At 42.3% G+C, this 27952-nt stretch overlaps 1 protein-coding gene across 8 annotated transcripts in view; it reads right to left on the reverse strand.

Moving 5' to 3' along the window:
- LOC126187976 (hexokinase type 2) overlaps positions 1-27952 on the reverse strand; it is a 424860-nt gene that overhangs the window by 264193 nt on the left and 132715 nt on the right. For 6 of the 8 annotated variants that reach the window (XM_049929365.1, XM_049929367.1, XM_049929366.1 and 3 more), the window contains exon 1: positions 8247-8366. The exons of the other annotated variants lie outside the window; for them this stretch is intronic. In XM_049929365.1, the coding sequence (XP_049785322.1) occupies positions 8247-8351 (105 nt within the window). In that variant the 5' untranslated portion in view covers positions 8352-8366. Of the gene's footprint in view, positions 1-8246; positions 8367-27952 lie in introns of those variants that run through there. 8 annotated transcript variants of the gene reach the window in all.

The following is a 27952-nucleotide window of genomic DNA, read 5'->3' on the forward strand; positions in this document are numbered from 1 at the left end:
AAGTTTTTGGCAATGTTGGCTGATAATTCTCTTCGAAATTCTGAGGGTAGCAGGGGTAAAATACTGGCAGGGAAAAGCTATTTCTAGCTTTTACAGAAACCAGACGACAGTTATAGGAGTCGAGAGGCATGAAAGGGAAGCAGTGGTTGAGAAGGAATGAGTCAGGGCTGTAGCCTATCCCCGACTTAATGAATCTATATTGAACAAGCACTAAAGGAAACCAGGGGGAAATTTGGGAAAAAAATTAAAATTCATGGGGAAGAAACGGAAAATTGATATTTTCCGATGACATTGTAATTCTGTCAGTGGCAGAAGGACTTTGAAGAGTAGTTGAATGGAATGGGTACTATCTGCAAAGGTGTTTATAAAATGAGAAAGTAAAACAAAGGTAATGGAACGAAGTCTAATTAAATCCGGTGAAGCTGAAGAAATTAGATTAGGCAGCAAGACCCTAAAAATAATAAAGGAGTTTTGCAATTTGGGCAGCGTAACAACTGATTATGGCCAAAGCAGATAGGATATACTACGCAAAACATTTCTGATGAACATGAAATAGTTAATATCGGATTTAAATTTAAAGTATTAGGAGGTCTTTACTGAAGGTATTTGTCTGGGATGTAGCCTTGCTCAGAAGGGACACATGGACGATGAGCAGTTCAGACAACACAGAAGCAGCTTCTGATACTTGGTGCTAAGGAAGAATGCTGAAGGTGAGAGGGTAAATCATGTACTCAGTTCGGAACCTCCCCATTGAGTAACTAAAGAGAAAAAAAAAATTGTGGCACAACTTTGTTAACAGAAGAGACACTAAGGTATTTTGTTAATTTGGTAATGGAGGTAAGCTTGGCAGGTAAAAATTGGCGAGGGAGATGAAGACTTTCCAGTAATCTGGTTCAGATGGTTGTATGTCGCAGCATTTACACTGAAGAGCCAAAGAAACTGGTAACCTAACATCATTTAATGCCCCCGCGAGCACGCAGAAGTGTCGCAACACGACGTGGCATGGACTCGACTAATTTGTTCTGGAGGGAACTGACAGCAAGAATCCTGCAGGGCTGTCCATAAATCCGTAGGAGTACGAGGAGTAATGACCTCTTCTGAACAGCACGTTGCAAGGCATCCCAGATATGCTCAATAATGTTCATGTCTGGGGAGTTTGGTGGCAAACGGAAGTGTGTAAACTCAGAAGGGTGTTCCTGGAGCCACTCTGTAGCAATTCTGGATATGTGGGGTGTCGCATTGTCCTGCTGGAATTGCCCACGCCCGTCGGAATGCACAACGGACACGAAGGGATGCAGTTGATCCGACAGGATGCTTACGTACCTGTCACCTGTCAGTCGTATATACAAGTATGAGGGGTCTCATACCACTAACTGCACATGCCCCACACCATTACAAGCGCCTCTACCAGCTTGAACAGTCCCCTGCTAACACACAGGGTCCATGGATTGATGAGGTTCTCTCTTCCATATCCGTACACGTACATCCTCTCAATACAATTTGAAATGAGATTCTCCAACCAGGCAACATGTTTCTAGTCACCAACAGTCCAATATCGGTGTCGACGGGTCCAGGCGAGGCGTAAAGCTCTGTGTCGTGCAGCCATGAATGTTACACGAACGGACCTTCGACTCCTAAAGCCCATATGGATTATGTTTCGTCGAATGGTTCGCACGCTGACGCTTATCGATGACCCAGCATTGACATCTACAGCAATTTTCTGAAGTGTTGCACTTCCGTCACGTTGAACAATTCTGTTCAGTCGTCGGTGGTCCAGTTCTTGTAGGATCTTTTTCCGGTCGCAGCGATGTCTGAGATTTGATGTGTTGCCGGATTCCTGATATTCACGGTACACTCGTGAAATGGTCTTACGTATCTCTACGTTTGAATACGCATGCCTATACCAGCTTCTTTGGCTGCTTCAGTGTATATGGAGATGAAAAGCCTCGCATATGATATAATAGCGTGTAACGCTGCAGCAAACTGGCCTAAAGATTGGAGTCCACCAGTGTTAACTTACTATTACTGCCGTTTTCAGAAGAAACGATAGAATTCAGCACCTTATATTACTTATATCCCATACAAGCAGGTACCCTTGATAGGCGAGGTTTACTTAGTCACTGACACCGTCAGTTTTCACATCAACACTACGCTTCTGAGAGTCGCGGAAGAAATCTGTAGAAGATTAAGGTCTGGCAGTGCTCTCTGTTAAGATCTTCTGTGATATTCCCACACTGATTAAACAAACACGTGACGAATTGTGCGACTGTTGTTTAAATAAGTACAATTTTTTCCGTTACTCATAGACTTGCGAAAAATACTAAGGAATAGAGCGAACGAGTGTTTTGTTAGCGACCTTTTGATTTACATTTTTTACGATTCTAAAGGCTAGATTAACGTTTTCCTTTCTGCTTACAAAGCTCCAGATACTGCCGAAAAGTGGTGCGGATTAAGAGTTTGTGCGGCCCAGCCGTATAGCTGTTGAAAAATTACGTCTTATGTGTTTTTCATGAAACAACGAATTCATCGTCGTCAGCTGGATATAGTTAACTAAACGTGATAAATTTCTATCATTTGCATGAACAGTTAATTTTGTCCCCCTACTGCAATTCTCCCTTCTCTCTGTTAGTATAGAAATCGTTACCTGACGAAGCCATCAGCTTTCCCTCAATAGGTTTGTGAGTAACGGCGTGTGTTACGAAAGCAACCTTCACAGTGCAATCACCTACAGTCATCAGCGAGGTCGTTAAAAAGGCATGAGGTCGCTTGGGTCAGCATCCTTCCGACGGGATAGTCCCAACAGTCATTAGTAAGTAACCCTATTGGCCTGCCGAGTGCTGGGAAATTTTGTAACGGTCACTGGGATGTCATATGGGAAGAATACTACGTCGACGTCATGTGCTGTCCGCTGTGGGGTAAGAGAAGGACAAGGACGAGAGCGATAGCGCCCTGCGCGCATGCGCAGTAGAGTACCTGAGTCCTAGCGACGAACATCATCTGTCTCATTGCGTCGTGAACTGAGCCGATGTAGACGGTTCAGGCTGGTTGGTATGCTTACAAGCTGCTGTTACTTCTGATGCGTGTACAGTACAAAACCTTAAAACACACAGCTCTACATCACAATTTGAAAATTAGTAAACAAAGACGCTGTACTGTAAGTTAATGCTGCTTGCATGGACCACTAGTTCAAATGGTATTCTTGTCGATATCGGAGGCTTGGTAGGAATACTCCACTTACGTTGGGCCCTACACAACCTGCACAAAAAGTTTTAAATCTAGGCTTACAAACGTGAGAAAAGTCTTCTTTAAACATAGTATGATTTATTATGTTTGTTAAAAGATATAAAGAGAATTTCAACAAAGAATTTACGTCGTTTTTGCAAAAAATTCTTTTTCAGTAAATGATGTCTTCAGATCGAAGGGTGGTTTGACGCAGCTCTCCATGCTACCCTGCCCTGCCCTGTGTACTAGTATCTTCACCTACAAGTAACTTCTGTATCTGCTTACTGTATTCATCTCTATTTCCCTCCACAATTTGTACCCCCTTACTTCCCTCTAGTACTGAAATGGTGATCCTTTGTGTCTCAGAATGTTTCTTATAAGGCTGTACCACACATTTTCTCTCAGTTCTATTAAGTACCACCTCATTAGATACGTGATCCACTCACCTAATCTTCCGCTTTCTTCTGTAGCATCCCATTTCGAAACTTATATTCTCTTCTTATATAAACTGTTTATCGTCCATGTTTAACTTCCGTACATAGCTATACAAAATAGCTATTTCCAGAAGAGACTTCCTCACACAAATCTATATTCGATGTTAACAAATCTCTTGACTTCAAACACGCTTTCCTAACCGTCGCCAGTCTACTTCGGCCATCATCAGTTATTCTGCTGCCCTAATAACGAAACTCATCTACGACTTAAAGTGTGTCTTTCGCTAATCTAATTCCCTCAGCATCACCTGTTTTGCTTTTGTTGATGTTCATTTTCTACCCACGTTTGAAGAGACTCTCCATTCTGTTCAACTGCTCTTCCAAGTACTCTGATGTATGACAATAACAATGTCACCGGTAAACCTCAAAGTTTCTATTTCTTTTTCCTGAACTATAATTCCCACTCAAAATTTTTCTTTGTTTCCCTTACTGCCTGCTCAATGCGCAGCTCGAACAACACTGGCGACAGGCTACAACCTCGTCTCACTCCTTTATCGACCATTCATAATCAACGACTCTTACTACTGTTGCCTAGGATCTGCAAATGTTGTAAATAGCCTTTAGCTACCCGAATTTTATCCCTGCTACCATCAGAGTATTTTAGTCAACATTGTCGAAAGCTTTCTCTAACTGTAAAAATGCTACATACTTAGAAGATGGGTTAAGGAGACAAATCTAAGGTACGTCGTATGGTCAGTATTGCCTTGCATGTTCCAAAATACCTCCGGAATCCAAACTAATCTCCGCCGAGGTCAATTTCCACCAGTTTTTCTATTATTCTATAAACAACTTGTGTTAGTATTTTGCCACCATGATTTATTGAAGTGATAGTTCAATAATATTCACACATCCCACCACCTGCTTTCTTCGGAATAGCAATTATTACATTCTTCTTGAAGTCTGAGTGCATTTCGCCTGTCTCATACCTCTTGCACACCAGGTGGATGAGTTTTGTCATGCCTGGCTCTCACAACGCTGTCAGTAGGTCAAACGTAAAGTCTGCCTACTCCTGGCGCCTTGTTTACACTTAGGTCTAATTGCTCTGTCGAATTATTCTCGCAGTACGATAAATCCCGTATCATCTATGTCTTCCATTTCTGTAACATTGCCTCCAAGTTCATCTCCCTTGTACAGACCCTATTAATATTCCTTCCATCTTTCCCTTCTTTGCTTGTTTAGTTTTCCATCTCAGCTCTTGACAGTCATACATCTGATTCTCTTCTATCGAAAGGCCTCTAATTTTCTAGTCGGGGGTATCTTTCCCTTAATGAAATACGTTTCTAAATCCTTACATTTATCTCTTAGCTATTACTGCTTAGCAATTCTGCACTTCCTGTCACTAAACAGGCGGAGTAAATTTGCGGAAATCTTGACATCGTGTTGGATACACACTAAGGTGACAGAAGTCATGTGGTACCTCCAAATATCGTTCGGACCTTCTTTTTCCCCGGTCGTGCAGCAACTCGACAATGCATGGACTCAACAAGTCGCTGGAAGCCCCTGGAGAAATACCGAGCCATGCTGCAGCTACAGCCGACTGTAATTACGAAAAGTTATCTGTACTGAATTTTGTCCACGAACTGATTCCACGATTATGTTCCATAAATGGTCGATGAGGTTCATGTCGGGCAATCTGAGTGGTCAAATAATTCGCTAGCGATGTCAACGATGCTCTTAAAACAGTTGTTGCCCAGTGACATGGTGCATTTTCATCCATAATGATTCCATCATTGTTTGGGAACAACGTACATGAATTGCTGCGAACGATTTACATTTTGCCGAGCATAACCATTTCCGTGACCAGTTCACCTACACTACAGGACCCAGTTCATTCTATGTAAACACAGCAGACTTCAGGACAGTAGCACTAAAATGCAAGTGATAGTAATGAAAATCTCGAGAGCCAAAATGTTTGTCATTTATGCTCTTATAGTAATTTGTTATTCGTGACAATGGAGATAGTACTTTCATATGTATGTAGTCCTAAGAACTGTTAGTAAATGTAGCTAAAAAAAATATGAAAAGAGAACTATACAAACGTATCTATTGCATTTGTATCCTCTGATTTACCACGAAGAATAATCTTAATTTATGTAAGGGAAGTAGCGGTTGCTGCATCACTTCGTTTGTTGCTCCACAGTCTTCACAAGAAATTACCGACTAGGGAAATAACTCTTCGAGTTGCGAAATTAATCTGTGACTCTAGACTGGAGTTAAGGGACCACGTTCGAGCTATCTCCGTCTTACTTAGAGTATAACTTACATATTAATTCTCTACTGGACCGTCTATAATGGGATTTAGTTCAGTTCATGCATAGTTATTTTGGATGAATTGTTAAAGAGATACTACTGTACATTAACAATGATTATACATAGAGAAGCTAATATTTCCTAGTATTGCCGATATTTGGTTCAAAACATAGGTCATCGTAATGACCTATGTTGTTGTCTTCATGCTCATTAACAATTCGTGCATCATTATCCTACAACACTCATTTATTGAAAGGGATTTGGTTCAATCCCTAACCGACTGTAGAAAGAGGGATACCAAGTCATTTATCTTAGCTTGTTGTACATGACTGTTTGGTAAAGCTCCTCAAAGAGGCAAAATACGATCATACTTTACCCCCTTCTAATCATGTAGTATTTTCACACTGGTCTCATTACATATGCAGCATGCAGGCCAACCAGTGATGATGTATGATGCACAGTGAGAAGTTTAGCTTAATTGATTCTGAAGATTTTTGACTTTGGAACTGATATGTCACTTCAAGTGACCAAGAAAAAAATCAGAATTCGGGGAATGAACTGTTATTATTGTCTCAAATACACTCAAATTCCTCTGAGAGCATTACAGTTTCAAATTTTCGAAGTTTCTTTTCTACAATACTGGAAGACCTACATGGAGACATGTGCATATGACGACGTACAGGGAAGAATCACACTATCTGAAACCCATATTGTGATGTAATCACACATAAAATAAATAAAATACAGTAATTTTTGTTCTCACAGGACCATCTGTCACTAAACATCTCTACACGATATTCACGGGATATATCAGAATTCATAGAGTTCACCGTAAACAAACGCAACAGCAAAACACTACAATATTACATGAAATAACACAATAGAAAGACGATTTGGTACTTATTGCTATGGAAGGTCAAAGAGATTTAGTATGCTTTGTAACTCAAGAAGAGGGTCTGGAAAATCTCACGAAATCTCTTTTAAAGGCGGGGGGAGGGGGTGGGCAATAAAAATATCACACCATCTTTTTAAGTCAGGAAATATACTTTATTATAACTGGTAACGTTTTGTTTCATAACCTTAATTCCAAGCATAGACAGCAATGTAGTGCCTACCAGTCTTTATGGACACACTGAACTGAGAGCTTTATACGTGTGCATGCCTGGGATTCCCCGATTTGAAACAAGTGCCGCACAATTTTCCATGTCATTCGGGGAGTTCCCTGCCCGTAGATGGAAATCATTAGTGAGTCAGTCGGGATACTCTGCAGCTCATGTAATATCGATTTACTGTGTTCAACATGAACTTGTATCTGAACTATTACAGTGCGTATTTTACGTGACAAGTGGAAACACACGTCTGAGTAGAAGCTAATCTTTTGTGGAAGGAAGCTAAGCTCAAGTTTGCCGACAATTCTCTTAGAGATCGTATAATCAAGAGAGTGATAAGTAAAGTAACCACACGATTCAAAGGAAAGTACAAACATGTCTTTCATCTGCAAAGTAATTACAGGTTCAATGAAACTTAAGGTGTATATTTTATCAAAGATCAGTCTTTTAGCGATCTGTCGAAATGGTTAATATTATTATTGTGAACCCTTTTTGTCCGTCCAAATCAGTCCGTCTCTCCGCGTAAATATCACTCAGGTTTGGTACGTTTAAAATAGTGTTTTTAATCAAGTGTTGGAAACAGTTTTAATAATACACTTTGTAACTAAAACGTTTTTATTGAAGTGTTTTAATCGATGTTTGAAACAAAAATCTCATTTTTACGTAATTTTACTCGACAACGGGGCAAGTCTCCCGTGTGAGAGAGGAGGTGGGGGGGGGGGGGGGCGGCTGGCCGCCCACCACATCTCAACAAGGGACGGGAGGAGGGTGAGATTAAAAAAAAAATACCTCCCGTAATTACTGGACGACCGCTAAAATAAATGGCTAACGTAGGAATCTGTTTCGTTTATATTTAAAATTCAGTTTCTGAATAGCTGAGCCTACAATACACGAGCGGAGAAGAAACGCCGTTTAGACTGACTGCTTAGCTGAGAAGTCATATCAGCACTTAACGCCTGTCTCGAGACATCTGCTATTACAACTAGCAGTATGTGCGATGACTAAGTAGATGCGACTAAAAACCATCATGTTAACAGCTGCAGGTAGTCCGTAATATATAATTAGACTGTATCACTGCGATTAACTTTAACTGGGGACGTCGCCCTACACGGATCCCGTAACACTTATCTAAATGGGCGTCCGCTGCGAGCCAGCTGGTAAGACGACTAACCTTCTCGCTGTTGCCGTCTACGACGGTGATGGCTTCGACGTGTTCGGCGGCCTGGTCGGCGTAGCAGGGGCACAGCCGGCTGAGGACGGAAGCTTTGGGGCGCATGTTGACGAGCGAGAGAAAGTGTTCGCCTTGCTTCGCCTGAGGCTGTGCTGCAGACTGGCTCGCTGGACACCTGCCTAGCGCCACATCTATTACCCCTCCCCCACCCCACCCTACCCCCTCTCTTCACTACTTAACAGGCTGGCGCGCCCCCGCCACGCCCACCGCGTCACGGCTCGTCACTGCATTCAACCCCCCACCAACGGTCAGATTGTACAGATCTACCTTATCGCCCCATCTAACTACCGAGCTCAACGGTGCACTGCGATACAGTCGCAACTGACAGGTATCTCAAATTCCTGAGTTCCGACGGACTTACTTCGCCTCTGAATTCCAACGACGGAGGCTATCCTTCGATTACGTTGCTTTCTGACAGCATTTCGAGGGATTGCTATTTAACGGCAGTGTCGTTTTGCAAGAGCTAAAAACTACGAAATCAAAAGCGCATTATTTGCAACATACATTGGTGTATCTAAGTACTACTAACAACACTACTTACAAAACCGTGGTCAATGCAGCAGATTCTTACGCATTGATATTTTAACCGCTGTACTCCAGAATACATGACGATTTGAGCTTTCTATTGCTTTCCTAAATCTACTGAGGTGAATATTCGAGTTTGCGCGTAGTCTGTGATGCGATATAAGAGGTACTAATTTGTGTGTGTACACGCACGCACACACACACACACACACACACACACACACACACACACACACACACACACACACTTCCAGGAACTTAAAAGATTTCTATAGTTACAATCGCTCACCCTTTATTACGCAAGTCTCTTCCAGGTATTTTGACAAATGGTAGTGACAGCTGTGAGTTTTTAAGTAAGACTTCAACGCTCCTGAAGGACCATTTTCTCAAGACTTTAGTTATAATAACGTAAACAACAGCAACAAAACTACTTCTTTAGGTAGCTATAGTCTATTACGTATAAAAAAAAAGCTGGTTGATCGTTTCTATTTCACGTTATTCTCGTAAATAGTAGTGTTACACCCGACCAACTTCGAATGAAGTGAGAAAGCCTATAATCACCGCCAAGACAAACAATTACAATGTGTTCATTGTAGCACTTGCGTAGATACATTCAGTCTGGAAACTTTGGTGCTAGAACAAAAAGTTAACGCAACCTTGTAGGTGGCGATCGACGCAGAGGTAATCTAAGCTGGCGATGAAAGACTCATCACGAATATTTGTCGGGCAAGAGTCAAAATTAGTGACATTAAGTTCCTGATTGCCATATTACAGACAACAGTCCTGGCAACAGCAAATCTTATGCAGTGTGTCACTCACTGCTCATTGTTTCTTCACTCCATTTTGGATTTCCAGATTTCAGTTCGCGTGTCATGTACTTGTCACGCGTTGTGGACTTTTCTAGTGGCTGTGAGCTATGACAATTTTCAGATCTACGTTGCGCAACTGACAAGATTTTACAATAACTGAAATTTAAACAAAAGGCAAATAGGCTTACAAAATCATCTCTTTGTTTCACTAATATGTAACAATTGAGAACCTCTTATCTTGACTAGATGAAACGATAGATTCCAAATATTATCAGAAATCTGAATATTCCCAAAATTGAGAAAAAAGTGAAATTACATGGGTTAAATGCCATAGAAACCACACTTCATATTATAATTTTCTTGTGAAGATACAAATTCTACATTACTTTCACATAAATTATGAGAAAACATTGAAAAATGGATGTGTTTTATACAGTGAAATAATCTGTAACTTCGTATGTGTTATGTGTAACAAGATCACGCATCCATTTCATCGGCATTAGTTCGGCCAATTTATTTATTTATTTATTTTTTGTTCCTGGCATCATTATTTTGTCCAGCTGCGTTTTTGCCTTTGTATGCGTCAATATTCGTCAGCTAATCGATCGTCACTATCTTGATTGAACGCAGACTAATAAATGGAGGTAATTTCCCCACCAGAAATCATAATGTCTGTAGTTTCACATTCAGTTATTTACGTCTGTAACACCACTGTCTGATCATTTTAGAATGTTTTACAAATGCTTCAGCCAAACAGTTTTTCACCGATTATTTTTTCTCTCTCCTATGCAGTGCATCTAACTTTTGTCCATGGACACTACCACTTTCTCTCTCTCTTTTGCCACTTTACACTGGCAACCAACGGCGGTAAAACAGTATTGCAAAATTAAACATTAACTTGATAGCTGTACTGTTCCAGGATCCTGATGCCTCTAGCCGTTCGTGAGAAAAGGGGTTTTCACAGACGGACCGAGGGACAAACTAGTCGTATAAGAGTTCAGTTTTTACCCATTAAGGTACAGAATCTCAAAAAAGAAGCGACCAGCATTCTTATTAATGAGGGCTGGATAGACGAGGTTCCACTGTATAAGTGACTTCCTGACTCTGAAATGGGGCAGGAGAAATTCATTTTGTCGTTTTTTCCGGGAGTGCTACTTCCAAAGAGCACGCAGCGAAGTTTATGTGGTGGCTGGAAACTTGAGATACTTACTAGCGTAACAGAAGCTGTGAGGGCGACGGGTGACTCCTGCCTGGATAGCTCAGTACGTAAAAACTTTGTCTGCGCAACGCAAAGTTCGTGGTTCGAATTTTATGATTGGCAAACAGTACTGACTGATAATCTGTAGATGTGAACTTAAGGTTGAATGCCTACTCGAAGTTTCTAAGAGAGATAGACACTACACCTGTACAGCGTTAACATTTACACATACACACACATACACGGAGGCACCAAAGAAACTGGTATAGGCATGCGTATTCAAATACAGAGAGATTTAAACAGGCAGAATACGGCACTGCGGTCGGCAACGCCTATTCAAGACAAGTGACTGGCGCAGTTGTTAGATCGGTTACTGCTGCTACAATGGCAGGTTATCAAGATTTAAGTAAGTTTGAACGCGGTGTTATAGTCGGCGCACGAGCGATGGGACACAGCACCTCCGAGGTAGCGATGAAGTGGGGAAGTGGGGAATTTCCCGTACGACCATTTCACGAGTGTACCGTGAATACAAGAGTCCGGTAAAACACAAAATCTCCGACATCGCTGCGGCCGGAGAATGAACAAAAAGGGGACCATTGATGATTGCAGAGAATCGTTCAATGTGACATAAGTGCAACCCTTCCGAAAATTGCTGCAGACGTCAGTGCTGGGTCATCGAGTGTCAGTGCGCGAACCATTCGACGAAACATCGATATGGGCTTTCGGAGCCGAAAGCCTATTCGTGTACGCTTGATGACTGCACAACACCGAGCGTTACGCCTCGCCTGGACCCGTCAACACCGACACTGGACCATCGATGACTAGAAACATGTTGGCTTCCAAAATGAGATTTTCACTCTGCAGCGGAGTGTGCGCTGATATGAAACTTCCTGGCAGGTTAAAACTGTGTGCCCGACCGAGACTCGAATTCGGGACCTTTGCCTTTCGCGGGCAAGCGCTCTACCATCTGAGCTACCGAAGCACGACTCACGCCCGGTCCTCACAGCTTTACTTCTGCCAGTATCTCGTCTCCTACCTTCCAAACTTTACAGAAGCTCTCCTGCGAACCTTCCAGGATGTGGCTAAGCCATGTCTCTGCAGTATCCTTTCTTTCAGGAGTGCTAGTTCTGCAAGGTTCGCAGGAGAGCATCTGTAAAGTTTGGAAGGTATGAGAAGAGATACTGGCAGAAGTAAAGCTGTGAGGACCGGGCGTGAGTCGTGCTTCGGTAGCTCAGATGGTAGAGCGCTTGCCCGCGAAAGGCAAAGGTCCCGAGTTCGAGTCTCGGTCGGGCACACAGTTTTAATCTGCCAGGAAGTTTCAACATGTTGGCTTTTCGGACGAGTCTCATTTCATTTCAAATTCTGTTGAGAAGATGGACGTGTACGGATATGGATATGGAGAGAACAACCTCATGAATCCATGGATCCTGTGTCTCAGCAGTGGACTGTTCAAGCTGGTGGAGTCTATTGTAATAGTGTGGGGTGTGTGCAGTTAGAGTGATATGGGACCCGACCCCTGATACGTCTAGATACGACTCTGACAAGTGACACGTACGTAAGCATCGTGTCTGATCACCTGCATCCCTTCATGTCCATTGTGCGTTCCGACGGACGTGGGCAATTCCATCAGGACAGTGCGCCACCCCACATATTCAGAATTGCTACATAGTGGCTCCAGAAACACACTTCTGAGTTTAAGCACTTCCGCTGGCCACCAAACTCCCCGAACATTATTCAGCATATCTGGAATGCCTTGCAACTTGCTGTTCAGAAGAGATCTCCACCCCCGCGTACTCTTACGGATTTATGGACAGCCCTGCAGAATCCATCGTGCCAATTGCTTCCAGCACCACTTCAGACATTAGTCGAGTCCATGCCACGTCATGTTGCGGCACTTCTGCTTACTGGCAGGGGCGCCTATATGATATCAAGTAGGTGTACCAGTTTCTTTGGCTCTTCAGTGTATAACAATTATCTTTATGCTACAGAAACGTAATGACAACATTTGCAATCAAGGGCTCATGGCTCCGTTTAAATATAGTTTGAACTAAGTCCGTGCGTTACAAACATGGTGACAAAATGATTCATGCGCCTCACTCTGCCTCAAATGAACGTCTTGTCAAGCTGATATACATCCAGAATGAGACTTTCACTCTGCAGCGGAGTGTGCGCTGATATGAAACTTCCTGGTAGATTAAAACTGTGTGCCCGACCGAGACTCGAACTCGGGACCTTTGCCTTTCGCGGGCAAGTGCTCTACCATCTGAGCTATCGAAGCACGACTCACGCCCGGTATTCACAGCTTTACTTCTGCCAGTATCTCGTCTCCTACCTTCCAAACTTTACAGAAGCTCTCCTGCGAACCTTGCAGAACTAGCACCCCTGAAAGAAAGGATACTGCGGAGACATGGCTTAGCCACAGCCTAGGGGATGTTTCCAGAATGAATTTTCACTCTGCAGCGGAGTGTGCGCTGATATGAAACTTCCTGGCATATTAAAACTGTGTGCCCGACCGAGACTAACTCGGGTCTCGAGTCTCGGTCGGGCGCACAGTTTTAATCTGCCAGGAAGTTTCTGATATACATCGATGGTTCGTTCATCAAAGTCAAGGTCAAATTCTTCCTGCCAACAGCACGATACTTTTGTATTTCTAGTAATCTCGTCGTCGGCTATATGTTAGAAACTGTCAATATGATCTCTTGTTTCACTTTGAGAGATTTTTGTGATCTAGGTAAAGATTTGGAATTATCTGCTCAGCGTAACTAATTTCATCCACTACCAATGTTTTTTTAAAACTTAAAAACTTACGTAAACGGCAGGAAAATCCTGGGTTAGGACAATTTTCATGTGACTTTCCACGTCCTAATGGAGATATGGTCTGATAGCTTGGCACGTTCCTGTCCGCCGACTGATTTCATTCAAATGCACAATAAAAATTTCAAGATGATGTCTACATTTCACCTGATTACTGCTTCAGGTTTTGGCGGCTCTGTACAATGCACGATTTGTTAAATCGTGCCAACGACATAATGGGGAACTAAATAGAGGTCGACTTTCATTAAAAACAGTACTTAGCTTAAAACATGTACTGTTATGTACAGCAGTTTTAATTGCATGTGCAAGGCGAGGTGCGCCAGCTGTACAATTTGTACCTAATGCATTATTACTACTTTTATTTTTCAGGGTTCTTTTGCTTTACATTACAGGTAAATATGATAAAGGTGCACCACAAAACCGAACCAGGTATTTACATACAGCTGAATAACAACAAAAGCGAACCTTTTAGATTAGGCTGAAGTGAGTGTGAAAAATAAGACGTTCATGTGCATTTGTACGCTCACATGAGAAGATCCATCTGCTGGTAAGAAACTTTCTATATTCCCATAGCTGTTGGGATCAAAGGAACAATCTCAATTGTTTTGAGTTCACTTCTTATGTGGAAATATTACTTTGAAGTAACTACTATTCAGTCACAGATCTACGTGTGTGAAATGGGAGCATATCAAGTTACTTCATTACTGTTATCTATATTCCGCTAATGACTTGTTTACATAAACAGTCATTTCTGTTCTCAAGGCACATCACGCACAGTTTCTAATTCTTAAGTATTAGCAACTTTACGCATTGTAAGTTCCTTGCTTATGATCTGATCGTCATTGAGTAATAATGATTTTTGTGCAACTTCAACGCTCTGGGTACAGTGGGGTAACTCATTTTAAATTGTGATGCGAAAAGAGAGAGAGAGAGAGAGAGAGAGAGAGAGAGAGAGAGAGAGAGAGAGAGACAGAGAGACAGAGAGACAGAGAGAGAGAGAGCGCGCGCGCGCGCGCCGGAGTTTCAACTAAAATGTATGTTTATTTAGTTTGTGATTGGTTTCGGGTATTGTCAAACCAACCAATGGTTGCTAAGTAAAATGTCCGTCCAAAATTGCAGTAAATAAAATGGGTACATGTGTGTATAGTCCCAACTATGTTGGTTATTTCCTGCTATTATGGACGGACGTTTTACTTCGCAAACATTGGCTGGTTTGAGAATGGGCGTAGCCCAAAATCAGTCACATAACATACATTTTAGTGGCAACTCTGGCTTTTTGTATCATAATAATGGTAGCTTTTTTACGAGCCATTTGACTGATGACCCATACCCGAATGTAACCACTATTGTAGTAAACGATCACTATTACGACACAAAGAAATCTCTCTGTGGTTTAAGACGGCTTCCAGACAGTAAAAAAAAAAAAGGTGATGTCAGATCGACAGCGTTCACAGTTTTTTCTCGTAACAAACTAACAATGACATCTAACACGTAGTATGAATATCGGTAAATTGGGAGCGATTTTTTACCCGCGTAAGCGCCCCAAAATAGTGGTAAGAAAAAAAGCTGTCATTTAACCAGGGTTACTTCGATGTACGAGCTAAGGTAGACCTTCACTTTCGATTTATACACATTAACACTAGCTCGTCAGGTACACAAACACCTGCGCGGTGACTTCGTAATTACAAAGAGTTAACTTGCATCCATTTGCAAGTTTGTAGAAAAAATGATTTGTGTTGCTGATATTTCTTTACCTAAGTTTTGTCGCTGTTCTACGAAATATCAACTGCACCCTTTCACACTGTTTATTTTCTTATTTTTTAACAGCCAAACACACAATTCTGCCAGCCACTATTTTTGTTTGTTTCACAGTGCGTTTGCGAGTTAATTTCAATATTTGAGTGCTTTTTGTTGCTACATTATGTACACTGTAATGTGACACTTTATGAGTGTCATCAGCTGCTGAGATACGAAAAATTCGCTGTCATGCATATATGGGGAAATATACTGGGAAATGTTCATATAATTAATTTCTGGTTTTTCAATGTCCAATGTATTACAAAATTTGCGAGTAAGTAATCAAAAACATTGGAGATACAGCTCTACAAATAACTGTCAAAGGAATACAGGAAGTTCAGTAATTTCGTCTGTTCGTTGACCTATACCACATGTATGTTGAACTGGCCTAGTGAATTTATTCATTAAATATTTTGGAATGTCAGATGGTGAATACCACTACTCGCATTCTTCCTACCAACTAGTAACTGTAGAAGAACTTTTAGACCAACTTAAGCAAATTTGACATACTGTACCTAGTAATGCCTCCACCTTCGTAACTCTTCAACAGTTGGCAGCATTCGTATGCGGCAGGTACTGGCTTGTTCCGTAGCGTCTTCTCTACAGCTCCAGTTCGCGGGAAGCCTTGGTATTGAAAGGTTGTGTAGTTACAGTGTAAAGTATGGAATCCTGCGCAGACGGTCGGTAAATGCGATTTAAGCAACGTGCAGCCATTGAATGCTTGCCTGCGGAAGATGTACCCCAAAGGCGGTTCATCAGAGAATGAAAGCACTTTATGGTGATTGTGTTTATGTGGGTACTGTGCGTCGTTGGGAGAGTACGTTTAAAGATGTTGAGGCGGGAACATGTTACCTGCGTGACAAACAGTTGGACGTCCTGTGACAGCAACCACCGAGCTTCACAAGCAAAATGTTGAGAGATTGATTCAGGACGATCGTCGTATCACTCAGAAAGAAATTCACAAGAACGTGTGGGTCACATTATTGCTTTGCTTGGCTATCGGAAGATCTGTTCACGATGGGTACCCCGGATGCTGCCTCCTGAAATGAAAGCGCGCAGACTTGAAATTTGTCAGGAACTCCTCTCGTGTTACGATAATGAAGACGCACAATACTCACATTAACAGCCACCATAAACTGCTTTCATATCTGATTAATCTCGTTTGGGGTGTCACCTTCTGCAGTCACGGATTCAATGACTGCACGTTGCTTAAATCGCATTGACCGACCGTCTGCGTAGGGTCCCATACTTTACACTGTAACAACATATGCGTTCAATGCTAAGGCTTCCCGCCGAGTGGAGATGTAGAGAAGAGGCTACGGAACAAGCCAGTACCTGCCGCATACCAATGCTGCCAACTTGAGTTACGATGGTGGAGGCATTACTTTTCAGTCAACCCTCGTATATTGGTGGTAGGAATGGGAGTTGAAGAAAATTGCGTTAGGGTAAAAATCATTTGCGGTAGGCTTCTGGATTGTAATCCGAGGAGATGCAACTTGAAATCACTTTCCGGACAAACTTATGTAGGTTATCCGTGTTTTCTCTTCGTCGCTTAAAGTGAATAGTTTCTTTCAAAAGAATACCTGTAATTGTCTGTTCGAACTTGTGCTGTTCCTGTGGTTATCTTGTCGTTGCGGGACATTTAAGGCTTATCTTCCTTCTCCCTGTAATACTACAGTAAGTAAAGGGGTCATCATCCCGACCACTTGTTAAGCAACACAGTTATTTAGTTACGCATCAAGTTATATCAACAAATCCTTAGGTAACGGAACAGGATAATTTCATAGGGCAGTGGAGCTTTTGAAATCACTTATGGACTTCGCAAGAGAAGGATTTATGTTTATGGAAAGGCGGCAAATGAAAAATCGAGTCATAGTAAAGCGATGAAATCAGGCTTTTGCGGAGGAGGAGATTACTGTTTAACGACCCGTCGACAACGAGGTCATTAGAGACGGAGCACAAGCTCGTATTAGGGAAGGATGGGGAAGGAAATCGGCCGTGCCCTTTCTAAGGAACCATCGCGGCATTTGCCTGAAGCGATTTACGGAAATCACGGAAAACCTAAATCAGGATGGCCGGACGCGGGATTGAACCGTCGTCCTCCCGAATGCAAGTCCAGTGTTCTAACCACTGCGCCACCTAGGTCGGTAGGATTTTGCGCATGAGAACAGAAAGATTGCTAGGACAGTAACACAGCCGTCGGAGATAGTAGTTCAAGATCGAAACTTAACCGATCAAAACTCCGTAATTTGAATAAATATATGTGTGTGTGTGTGTGGGGGGGGGGGGGGGGGGGGTGTTAAGACGCGGAAATTTAAGGAACATCCGATATTTCATTAAAATTATACTGAGTGCATTCGAGTGAAATGGCTCGTTCAAAATGGTTCACTTTGCAGAAGGATGTTAAAGGTCACGAAAAAATGTCCAGTTTAGTAATCTTACTATCTCACTTTTGAAATAATAGAATAAACAGTATTAAGAAATGTTAGATGATCACGAAAGCTACTGACGAGCGAAGCTATTTCGAAGCTAAATCCTCTAAAATATTTGTCAGCTTTCTTCAGCGACTACTAAGTTCACTGAAGGCCGTGTATTGCCTGAGCCAAGTTATGCTGAAATATTTTTTTGAGGAAAGAAGTTAAGGAGATGTTTAGTTTCAGTATTTCATTAAGAAAAATTCATTTATTTAATAATATCACACGAAATTTTAAGAGAGCTATTAATTTATTTTTGTGAGGAAATTATTAATTGCAGGCGTCTGTTTTCATGGACTGTTTATTGAACTTCTTTGTTGTGATAATTGAGTTACCAGGAGATAATTGTGGATGGGAACCCCATGATTTAGAGTGCCTAGGAGCCCCCACAACTAAATCTGGGTCTGCCACGTGCGATCAGTTGAAGATGGTGTGTCGCTGAAAATCGTGGTCGTCAGCGCCCGTACAAGTTCCATATTTTTCCATTTCCAATCCCTGCACTTCCCGAATGCTGATGAGGACAACACAAACACCCAGTCCCCGGGCGGAGAAAATACCCGACCTGGCCGGGAATCGAACCTGGGACCCCGTGATCCAGAGACAGCAACGCTAGCCACTGGCCCACTAGCTGCTGACTGACCAGTTGCTGTGAGATTAACTTATTGGAGGTGTAAGTTGTTTTTGTCGAGAAGAGTGGGTGTGATAGCCAAGAGACCTCTTTCAGGGCGTTCGACCGCTTGGTCGAAGTCTTATTATTTGTCGCAATTTGATCCATTTTGATGTTGCTGTTGACGACGACAATACACACAGCCAGTCCCAAGGGGAGAAAATCCTGTAACCAAGCTGAAAGTCCAACACAGGGCCACGTGATGAAGAGTGGACAGTACCCAGTAAAATACGGTTGCATTCAGAGCAACCATAGGGTTGACGACTGTTTTAATTGTGTGCACCTTAGCTTTGATGGGCAGCACGGGGAGAAACCACAGCATGTGTCCGTCATTAGCAGAGGTCCAATGAAAGCAGTTAACGTCGATTTGCAGTGGGTGTGCGTTCTGCGTAGAACTGATGTCACCATCGCCCCTCCACGTTTAGCAGCTGTTATGCGAAAAGTGGTGTGTGCACAAGCTATCAAAGCCCGCGCTGCTAACAGGACCATCCGTCAAGTGGCTAGTTCTGAGCCCGCCTTCTCGCCTTGTATTTGTTTTCGTTTTCCACTTATCAGTTCTGTCATGAGAGATGTCGTGGTCGGATTTAGACGCTGTGAGCCAAGGTAGGTAGAAATGCTGTGAGCTATGGCAGTATCGTTTCACAAACTTCGGTATCCAAGTGACTCAACATGCCTTGTATGTTATCTCTATATAGATGTAACGAATTGTATACTTTTGAGAGCGCTTTTTGTAATTTGTTTTTTGCTTTGATAACCAATCCCAATGCCGGCCGCTGTGGCCGAGCGGTTTTGGGCGCTCTAGTCCGGAAACGCTGCTGCTACGGTCGCAGGTTCGAATCCTGCCTCGGGCATATTATATATAGTGTGTGTGTGTGTGTGTGTGTTTTTTTTGTCCTTAGGTAAGTTAGGTTTAATTAGTTCTAAGTCTAGGGGACTGATGATCCATAGTGCTGAGAGCCATTTGAATCCCAATGACCTCGCGCCCGCTGCGACAGTCTAGACTTTGGGTTGAATAACAATGGACCCACAAACCTAGTCTTCATGCGAGCTGCCCTGCAAAAGAATAATAAGATTCAAGAGGCATCACATATAGCCATCGCGATTTCGGCTTTAACAACATAGTTACCTTGGGAACCAATTCACCTATATTTTCCAACATCACAGATTGAACCGTTTTACGCTTTTCATCTCTTCAAAGTTGATCTCGTCATCTCTCTTTATGCTGCCCTAAAGTGCGTTTTTCATTTAGTACATGCTGATTTAAAAATTTCACTTCTCGAATGTGCCATTCTACACCACCTTTGCATCGCATGTGAATTTTTTTTATTCCTTCAAATATATTCTCGTTGAGTAATAAGCCGAAAGATGATTAAGATATTCTTACACAAACAATTTGTAGCTAAATCTAAAAAATATCGTTTTACTGGCTATCATTTTTTCAAATTTTTCCTTGAAACTCATTTCTCATGTAGTAAATTGGTAACGGCATTACTTTACAAAACTTCAGTAGAGTTGTTTGCAAACTTTTCTTCTCGATGATTGTCAGAGTTCCATAAAAATAACTTACCTACCTTCATACATACTCGATCACAATCTACATGTTGCAGAAGCAACTACAAGAGTATGTCAAATTTAAAAGAACGCAAAAACCCCTCAATATTAGCGAAGTCTTACAGAAGCTCTAGCACGAAATTCGATGCGAGACGCTATTAATAGTTTTCACAACAAAATTCAGTCTCTAACTTTGGCAGAAAACCCAAAGAGATTCTGGTCGTATGGATATTACACTATCGGCAAGATGCAGCCATTACATTCACTGCGTACGAGAACAATGGCGATGTTACTGGTGGAAGTGCGGCTAAAGCGAGTTATTAAATATGGTTCTCCTAAATATCTTCACCAAAGCAGACAACGTACGTATTCCACAATTCGAATCTAGAGCAACTGTCAAAATGAGTAACTTAGAAGTAGATTCCCTCAGTGTAGTGAACCAGCCTAAATCACTTAATGAAGTCAAGCCGTCCTGTACAGATTGTGTACCAGTTGAATTCCTTTCAGAGTATGCTGGTATAATAGCTCCGTAATTAACCCTTATATACAACCGTTCTTTGGACGTAAGATCCGTATCTACAGATTGAAAAGTTGCACAGGTCACACTAATACTCAAGAAAAGACGTGGGAATAATCCGATGAATTGTAGACCCATTTGACTGTCGTCGATTTGTAATAGGATTTTGAAAAATGTATGTTCAAACATCATGAATTTCCTCGAAGAAAACGATTTATTGACAACTAGCCAACACGGATTCAGAAAATATCGTTTTTGAGAAACATAACTAGCTGTTTATTCTCACGAAGTAATGAGTGCTATCGGCAGGGAATGTAAAACTGATTCTATACTTTCAGATTTCCAGAAGGCTTTTGACACCGTTCCTCAGAAGCGACTTCTAATCAATTACGTGTCTATGAAGCGTAAAACAGAAGAAGTCATATCTGGTGTTCCAAGAAAGTGTTTTAAGCCTTTTGCTGTTTCTGACTTACATAAAATACTTAGGAGGCAATCTGAGCAGCCTTCTTGGATTGTTTCCAAACGATGCTGTCATTTACCGCCTTTTAATGTCATCAAATAATCAAAACCAATTGCAAAATGATTTAGGCAAGATGCCTGTATGGTGCGGCATTTGTCAGTTGGCTCTAAATAATGAAAAGTGTGAGGTCATGCAAATGAGCACTGAAAAGAATCCGGTAAATCACAAATGTAAAGGTTGTCGATTCAGCTACATACAATTACGAATAACTTAAAATGGATCACAGATAATGATGTTGGGAAAGCATACCAAAACTAATGTACCTTTCTATATTTATAGATTTTACTAAATTAAAGTTCCCCGCCGCATTTTTCTTTCTGTATATGAACGATAGTCTCACAGTTTTTGTCATTTCACGAGAAGTATGTGGGAGCAAGTGATACGTAATATGACTCCGTAAAGTGCTCTCGAAATTTCAATGGTAAACCTCTCCGCAATGCACAATGCTTCTCTTGTAACATCTGTCACTTGAATTTGTTGATCACCTCGGGAACGCTATAGCGCTGACTAAACGACGCCGTGGCGAAACATTCCGCTCTTCGTTAGATCTCTATACCTTCCGTCAGCACTACCTCGTAAACGTCCCAGATACATGAAAAATACTCTAGAATCTGTCAAACAAGCGTCTTTTAAGCCACTTACTCCGTGGATGAGTAACACTTCCTTTATATTCTTCCTATGAATCTCAAGCATCTGCTTTTACCACTGTTTGTTTTAAGTGATTATTCCACTTAAGGTCTATCAGGATAGTTACTACTGGAAATTTTACAGTAGGTACTGTTTCCCGCAATTTATCATCACTAGTGTAGTTGTAGAGTAGTGGATTTCTTTTCTTATGTATGAACACTAAGTTACATTTATTTACGTTTAGGTTCAACTGCCATAAGCCGGCCGTGGTGGCCGAGCGGTTCTAGGCGCTTCAGTCCGGAACCGCGCGACTGCTACTGTCGCAGGTTCGAATCCTGCCTCGGGCATGGATGTGTGTGATGTCCTTAGGATAGTTAGGTTTAAGTCGTTCTAAGTTCTAGGGAACTGATTACCTCAGATGTTAAGTCCCATAGTGCTCAGAGCCATTTGAACCATTTTGAACTGCCAGAACCTGCACCGTTTAGCAAACCTCTGCAGGTGATTCAGCAAATCTATATTGTCTTCTGGCATTGCTACACTCAGACAACCGTATCAACTGCGAACAGTCTTAAGGAGCTATGACGCTTTCTACTAGATCATTTATATACACTAAACAGTAACAGTCCTGAGACTTCCTGGCTGATTAAAACTGTGTGCCGGACCGAGACTCAAACTCGGGACCTTCGCCTTTCGCGGGCAAGTGCTGTACCATCTGAGCTATCCAAGCACGACCCCGTCGTCATAGCCTTACTTCTGCCAGTACCTCGTCTCCTACCTTCCAAACTTTACAGAATCTCTCCTGCGAACCTTGCAGAACTAGCACTCCTGAAAGAAAGGATATTGCAGAGACACGGCTTAGCCACAGCCTGGGGGATGTTTCCAGAATGAGATTTTCACTCTGCAGCGGAGTGTGCGCTGACATGAAACTTCATGGCAGATTAGAACTGTTTTAATCTGCCAGGAAGTTTCATATCAGCGCACACTCCGCTGCAGAGTGAAAATCTCATTCTAATAACAGTCCTGTCGCATTCCTTGGAGCACTCCGGATATTACATCTATCGATTTTGTTCCGGTAAGAGCGGCATGTCGAGTTCTATCTGCAAGAAAGTCTTCAATCCAATCGCAAACCTGTTCCTACACACAATGCAGTGCGAGACGATGTGAAATGCCTTCCTGAAGTCGAGGACCACGGCCTCTAAGTGAGCGGCGTTGTCTAGAGCGCTATGTATCTCATGGAGGAAATGAGCGAGCTGAGTTTCGAAAGACCTCTGTTTCCGAAACCCGTATTTATTTTACTGGCGGAAATTTGATACGGTTTTCAATAATTGACTGATTCACGAGGAATATTTTTTTATACAAGCTGCTACTAATAACAAAGTCGTCCGGTCGTAGAAACCCGCGAGATGCTGATGCGGGTCGCTCCTTTTTATACTGCACAGAATTAAGTCTACAACCATATTACGGTGTGTAATGCAGAGCGCTAATAACGTTGTTCACCACCCTAGAGACTTGCACAGTCCTACGAAAACCTCGTTCTTAATACTTTCGACTTCGCTTCATTTAGCCCACTGTGCAATGGAGGTAAAAAAACGTGCTTTCTCGGTGAAATTCAGTAGAGCGCAGTGTGCTCCCAAACGTAAACGAGACAATGCGGCTTGAGTGCGCTGAAGGGCCGTTTCAGGCTTAACATTATTCATCGCCGGCGGGCAAACACGTTGTCACAGTTCTTTCGATAACGCTGCAGATGTTTCGCTGGGAAACCTTCAACCATCATCCACAAAGTCCCGACCCCTCCACATACGCCTTCCTATCTTTTTAGACCTGAAGAAGACACCCGTTGCCTTCGGTTTCGGACAAAGAGATCCGGTACGCGCCTGGATACAACCATGGTTCCGTACACAAACACTAACGTTTTCCATGAAGATACTGACAGTGTTGTCTCATGTCCATTATAATTATCCGGGCTGTTATGCCGTGGTCGGTTGATGAATTCTGTGTCGATTCCCAACGTTTCGTCTCCGACTGCGGGAGACATCTTCAAGGGGGGTCCGTAGCTCGATGGAAGGTCCTAACACAGTAGCGAGCCAGCGGGTGTGTTGGACCTTCCATCGAGCTACGGACTTCCTTGAAGATGTCTCCCGCAGTCGGAGACAAAACGTTGGGAATCGACACAGAATTCATCAACCGACCACGGCATAACAGCCCGGATAATTATAATGGACATGCTATTTCAGGTCGTGAAAGTCTACATTTTAGTATCAGTGTTGTCTCAGCGGGATAAATGTATTAACAGTCACGCTGATTACTTTTTAAATGAACAGTTTCCTTACATGGAACTATATAGTTCCAGAGACCTTTTCGGGTCTCATCTATGATGTACTCTCATATACGCGGACTGAAGTGACGAGTGAAAATTTGTACCAATGTGTTTCATTTGATTAAAGCACCTATGCCGTTCGAGTTTAGGAGGATACCGAGTGGGCTGAGGGGTGAATGAGAATTTGGATTGAAAAGGGAGGTGTCCTAGGGTAGTTCGTGCAGTCGTACAAAGCTGCTGTGCCATGGTGGTTAGTTCGGTTCTAATTCCGGCCGTGGTACAATTTTTCATTCGTCACTCAGTCTGCATGTATAGTTCACAGTAACAACTAATACCTATTTCATGTTTCTCATCTACAATGTACTTCATTCTGAGCTTTGGTAGCCGGTCGGGGTAGCAGAGCGGTTCTAGGCGCTACAGTGTGGAACCGCGCGACCGCTACAGTCGCAAGTTCGAATCCTGCCTCGGGTATGGATGGGTGTGATGTCCTTAGGTTAGTTAGGTTTAAGTAGTTCTAAGTTCTAGGGGGCTGATGACCTCGGAAGTTAAGTCCCATAGTGCTCAGAGCCATTTGAACCATTTTTTTTAGCTTTGGTAGTCGGGAAGGTATGCTAATGTCATTAGCTTTGGAAGTATTTAACAATTCCTGGAAAGAAAAGGCACCCATGGCTCTTATAAATTATGTTCCTCCAAATTAGTACATATCTGGGTATGTAAGTCAAAATTTATATCGAATGACATACTTTTTGCGCGGTCTAATAGGTAACAAATCGCCCATCCTACATCGCAGCCATGTTAGTGACATCCTGCACTGCATAGATATCTACATACAGAAGAACGTGGTAGTCTCTTCCCTTGCTATACCACTGTAGTAATCTATGCAACTAGTCTCAGTTGGGAGGGTAACACAGGAATGATTACCCTTCAATATTAACGGTATTTTTGTTCGGAATACGATTGGCGGTAACTGATGAGTAGAAGGGAGATCCACTTCTTGTGAATATCTTCATGTTTATGTCCTGTAGGTATTAAGTCACTCAGTAGACACTATTTCTCCGAACTTTTCTCCTTGCTAATTATGACCACTGGCCAAGCTTACAAGCAACACACTGAATGAAAAAAGAAAGAAAAATGGGGGAATGTATGTACATACCATGGTTTCCTTGAGATCCTACTGGGCTAGCTTCAGTAACTCTACGCACTGAAGTTACAACACAGAAAAGGGGCGTTAAATGTGCTTGAAAGCAGTTACGCACAGATTTTTTTCCGCTGCAACATTTAATCTCACAGATAACGACAGATCATATATCTTAGCTTTATCAGGAATTCCGATACAGAGGTACTGGATTTAAGGCTTAAATTATTTGCCCTTCATCGAACCGCACACGTGTGGCCAGTTAGTTTTAGAACTGAGTTTTCTTGACGCTGATAATTTAACTGCAAATAAAGAAAAAATAAAGAAAAAGCAGCAAGGAGAGACTAGCAATCGTCTACGAAGTGGACGTATCGGAGTTACAGCAATGCTCTGGTTTCACAGAAAAAAATTATCGAAACCTCAAAATAATGGCCATAAATGTCATAAGAATTTTTGGTAGATTCTACAATTCGTCTGTTTTTGTACTAACAGCTTTTTGGACGGGTTTCTTGTACGCAAAACTTCGAAATTCATTTCTTGGACTACACTTTAACGATAGTGCCACTGGCATGTTTAAGATGTAAACTATCTTAGATCTGTGCTGTAGTGGAGTGGAGTGATTCGTAAGATGTTGCCAGTGAAAGAAGGACCCTGGGTTTGAACCCTGGTTATGCTCGTGGCTTCTGCTAGTAGTCTGCGAGGGCGTACTACAAGGTAATGCCTCGGAATTTTTTAAATGAAAACTCTTAAAGCTTTTAAAATAAAACAAATTTTGTTAACATTATTCATCTTTATTCTTCATGTCTACATACTTATTTCTCAGCATAGTCACTCTTAAGTCGAACACATTCTCCCGAAGAGAGACCAATTTGTTGATACCTTCACTGGTAATGTGTGGTTCTCTGACTGCAGAGGAGTACAAATACGAGGGTTGTTTTTTAAGTAAGGGCCGTTCGCGCGTATAGTCCCGCAGTTCGCGCGGACGCCGCAACAAGCCACCGCGCCACTTGCCGGCATCCTTCCCGTTCACACTGATGCAAGTTGTAGCTCTGTAGCTGACGTGTACGCATCGCTGTGCTACTTTATAATGTTTACGATTATTGAATCGCCCGCCGCGTGTGAGATACGGTCATTGATACGTTTTTTGACCGCGAGAAGCCTATCAGCTGCAGAAATTCATCGTCAGTTAACAGAAGTTTATGGCTTGAATGTAATGAGTGAAGGTAAAGTGCGTCAATGGGTTAGAGTGTTTAAAAATGGCCGTCAAAACGTCCATGACGAAGAACGCTCAGGCCGGCCCTCTGTGATCACTGATGATCGAAACACTGCAGTCGAAACAAAGATTCGTGAGGACAGAAGATTCACAATTTCCACTCTTTCTTTGGAATTTCCACAAGTTTCAAGATCGGTTTTGTACGAAATTGTGTCTGAAAACCTAAACTTTAAGAAACTGTGTTCTCGGTGGGTACCCAGACTCCTCACAGAGGACCACAAAGGGAAGAGATTTGTCACTTCATTGGACATTTTGATTCGTTACGAGGAAGAAGGGGATGACATGTTGAGTCAAATTGTCACTGGAGATGAAACATGGGTATCCCATATCACTCCCGAAAGCAAGCGACAATCGATGGAATGGCGACACACAACGTCACCCGTCAGGGTCAAAGCCAAACAGACGCTGTCAAAGCGCAAGATTATGGCAACTGTGTTCTGGGACCGGCGCGGTGTTTTGCTAGTGGACTTTATGCCACGAGGAACGACAATCAACTCAGATGCCTACTGTGCAACTCTAAAGAAGCTCCGCAGAGCAATTCAAAACAAAGGGCGCGGCATGCTGACAAAAGGAGTTTTGCTCCTGCACGATAACGCTAGGCCTCACACCTCTCAAAAGACTCTGGATTTGATTGATTCTTTTGGCTGGGAAGTTTTGGACCATGCACCATACAGCCCCGACCTTGCTCCTAGCGATTTTCACCTTTTCCGGTACCTGAAACACCATCTTGGCGGGCAGCGCTTCAATGACGACGATGTGAAAGCAGCCGTGAACTCTTGGCTGTCCTAGCAAGCGGCCGAATTCTTTAAAGAGGGAATTAAAAACTTAGTTGTACGGTATGACAAGTGCTTAAATAAACAAGGCAACTATGTAGAAAAATAGGTAAAAGTGTGTAGAATCAGAAAATAAAAGTTTTTTACAAAAGTATTTGTATCTTTTTACAAAAGTATTTGTATCTTTTTTTAAAACTAAAAACGGCCCTTACTTAAAAAACAACCCTCGTATGTATGCATGAAAACAAAAAAAATGGTTGAAATGGCTCTGAGCACTATGGGACTCAACATCTTAGGTCGTAAGTCCCCTAGAACTTAGAACTACTTAAACCTAACTAACCTAAGGACTTCACACACACCCATGCCCGAGGCAGGATTCGAACCTGCGACCGTAGCAGTCCCGCGGTTCCGGACTGCAGCGCCGGAACCGCTAGACCACCGCGGCCGGCGCATGAAAACAGATGTAGAATGTCATTAACGGTTGTTTTATTAAAAAAGGCCTGCAGTTTACATATAAAAAGTTCGGAGGTATTACTTTTCAGCACGTCCTTGTAGCATTATACTACGCAGAACTAAAAATAACACGTCATTGGTACCTTGCTCACTAGGAGCGAAGATACTGCCTAAGTTTGATAACTCCACTGGCTGC

Source organism: Schistocerca cancellata, chromosome 5 (assembly GCF_023864275.1).
Source record: "Schistocerca cancellata isolate TAMUIC-IGC-003103 chromosome 5, iqSchCanc2.1, whole genome shotgun sequence".
Lineage (NCBI taxonomy): Eukaryota > Metazoa > Arthropoda > Insecta > Orthoptera > Acrididae > Schistocerca > Schistocerca cancellata.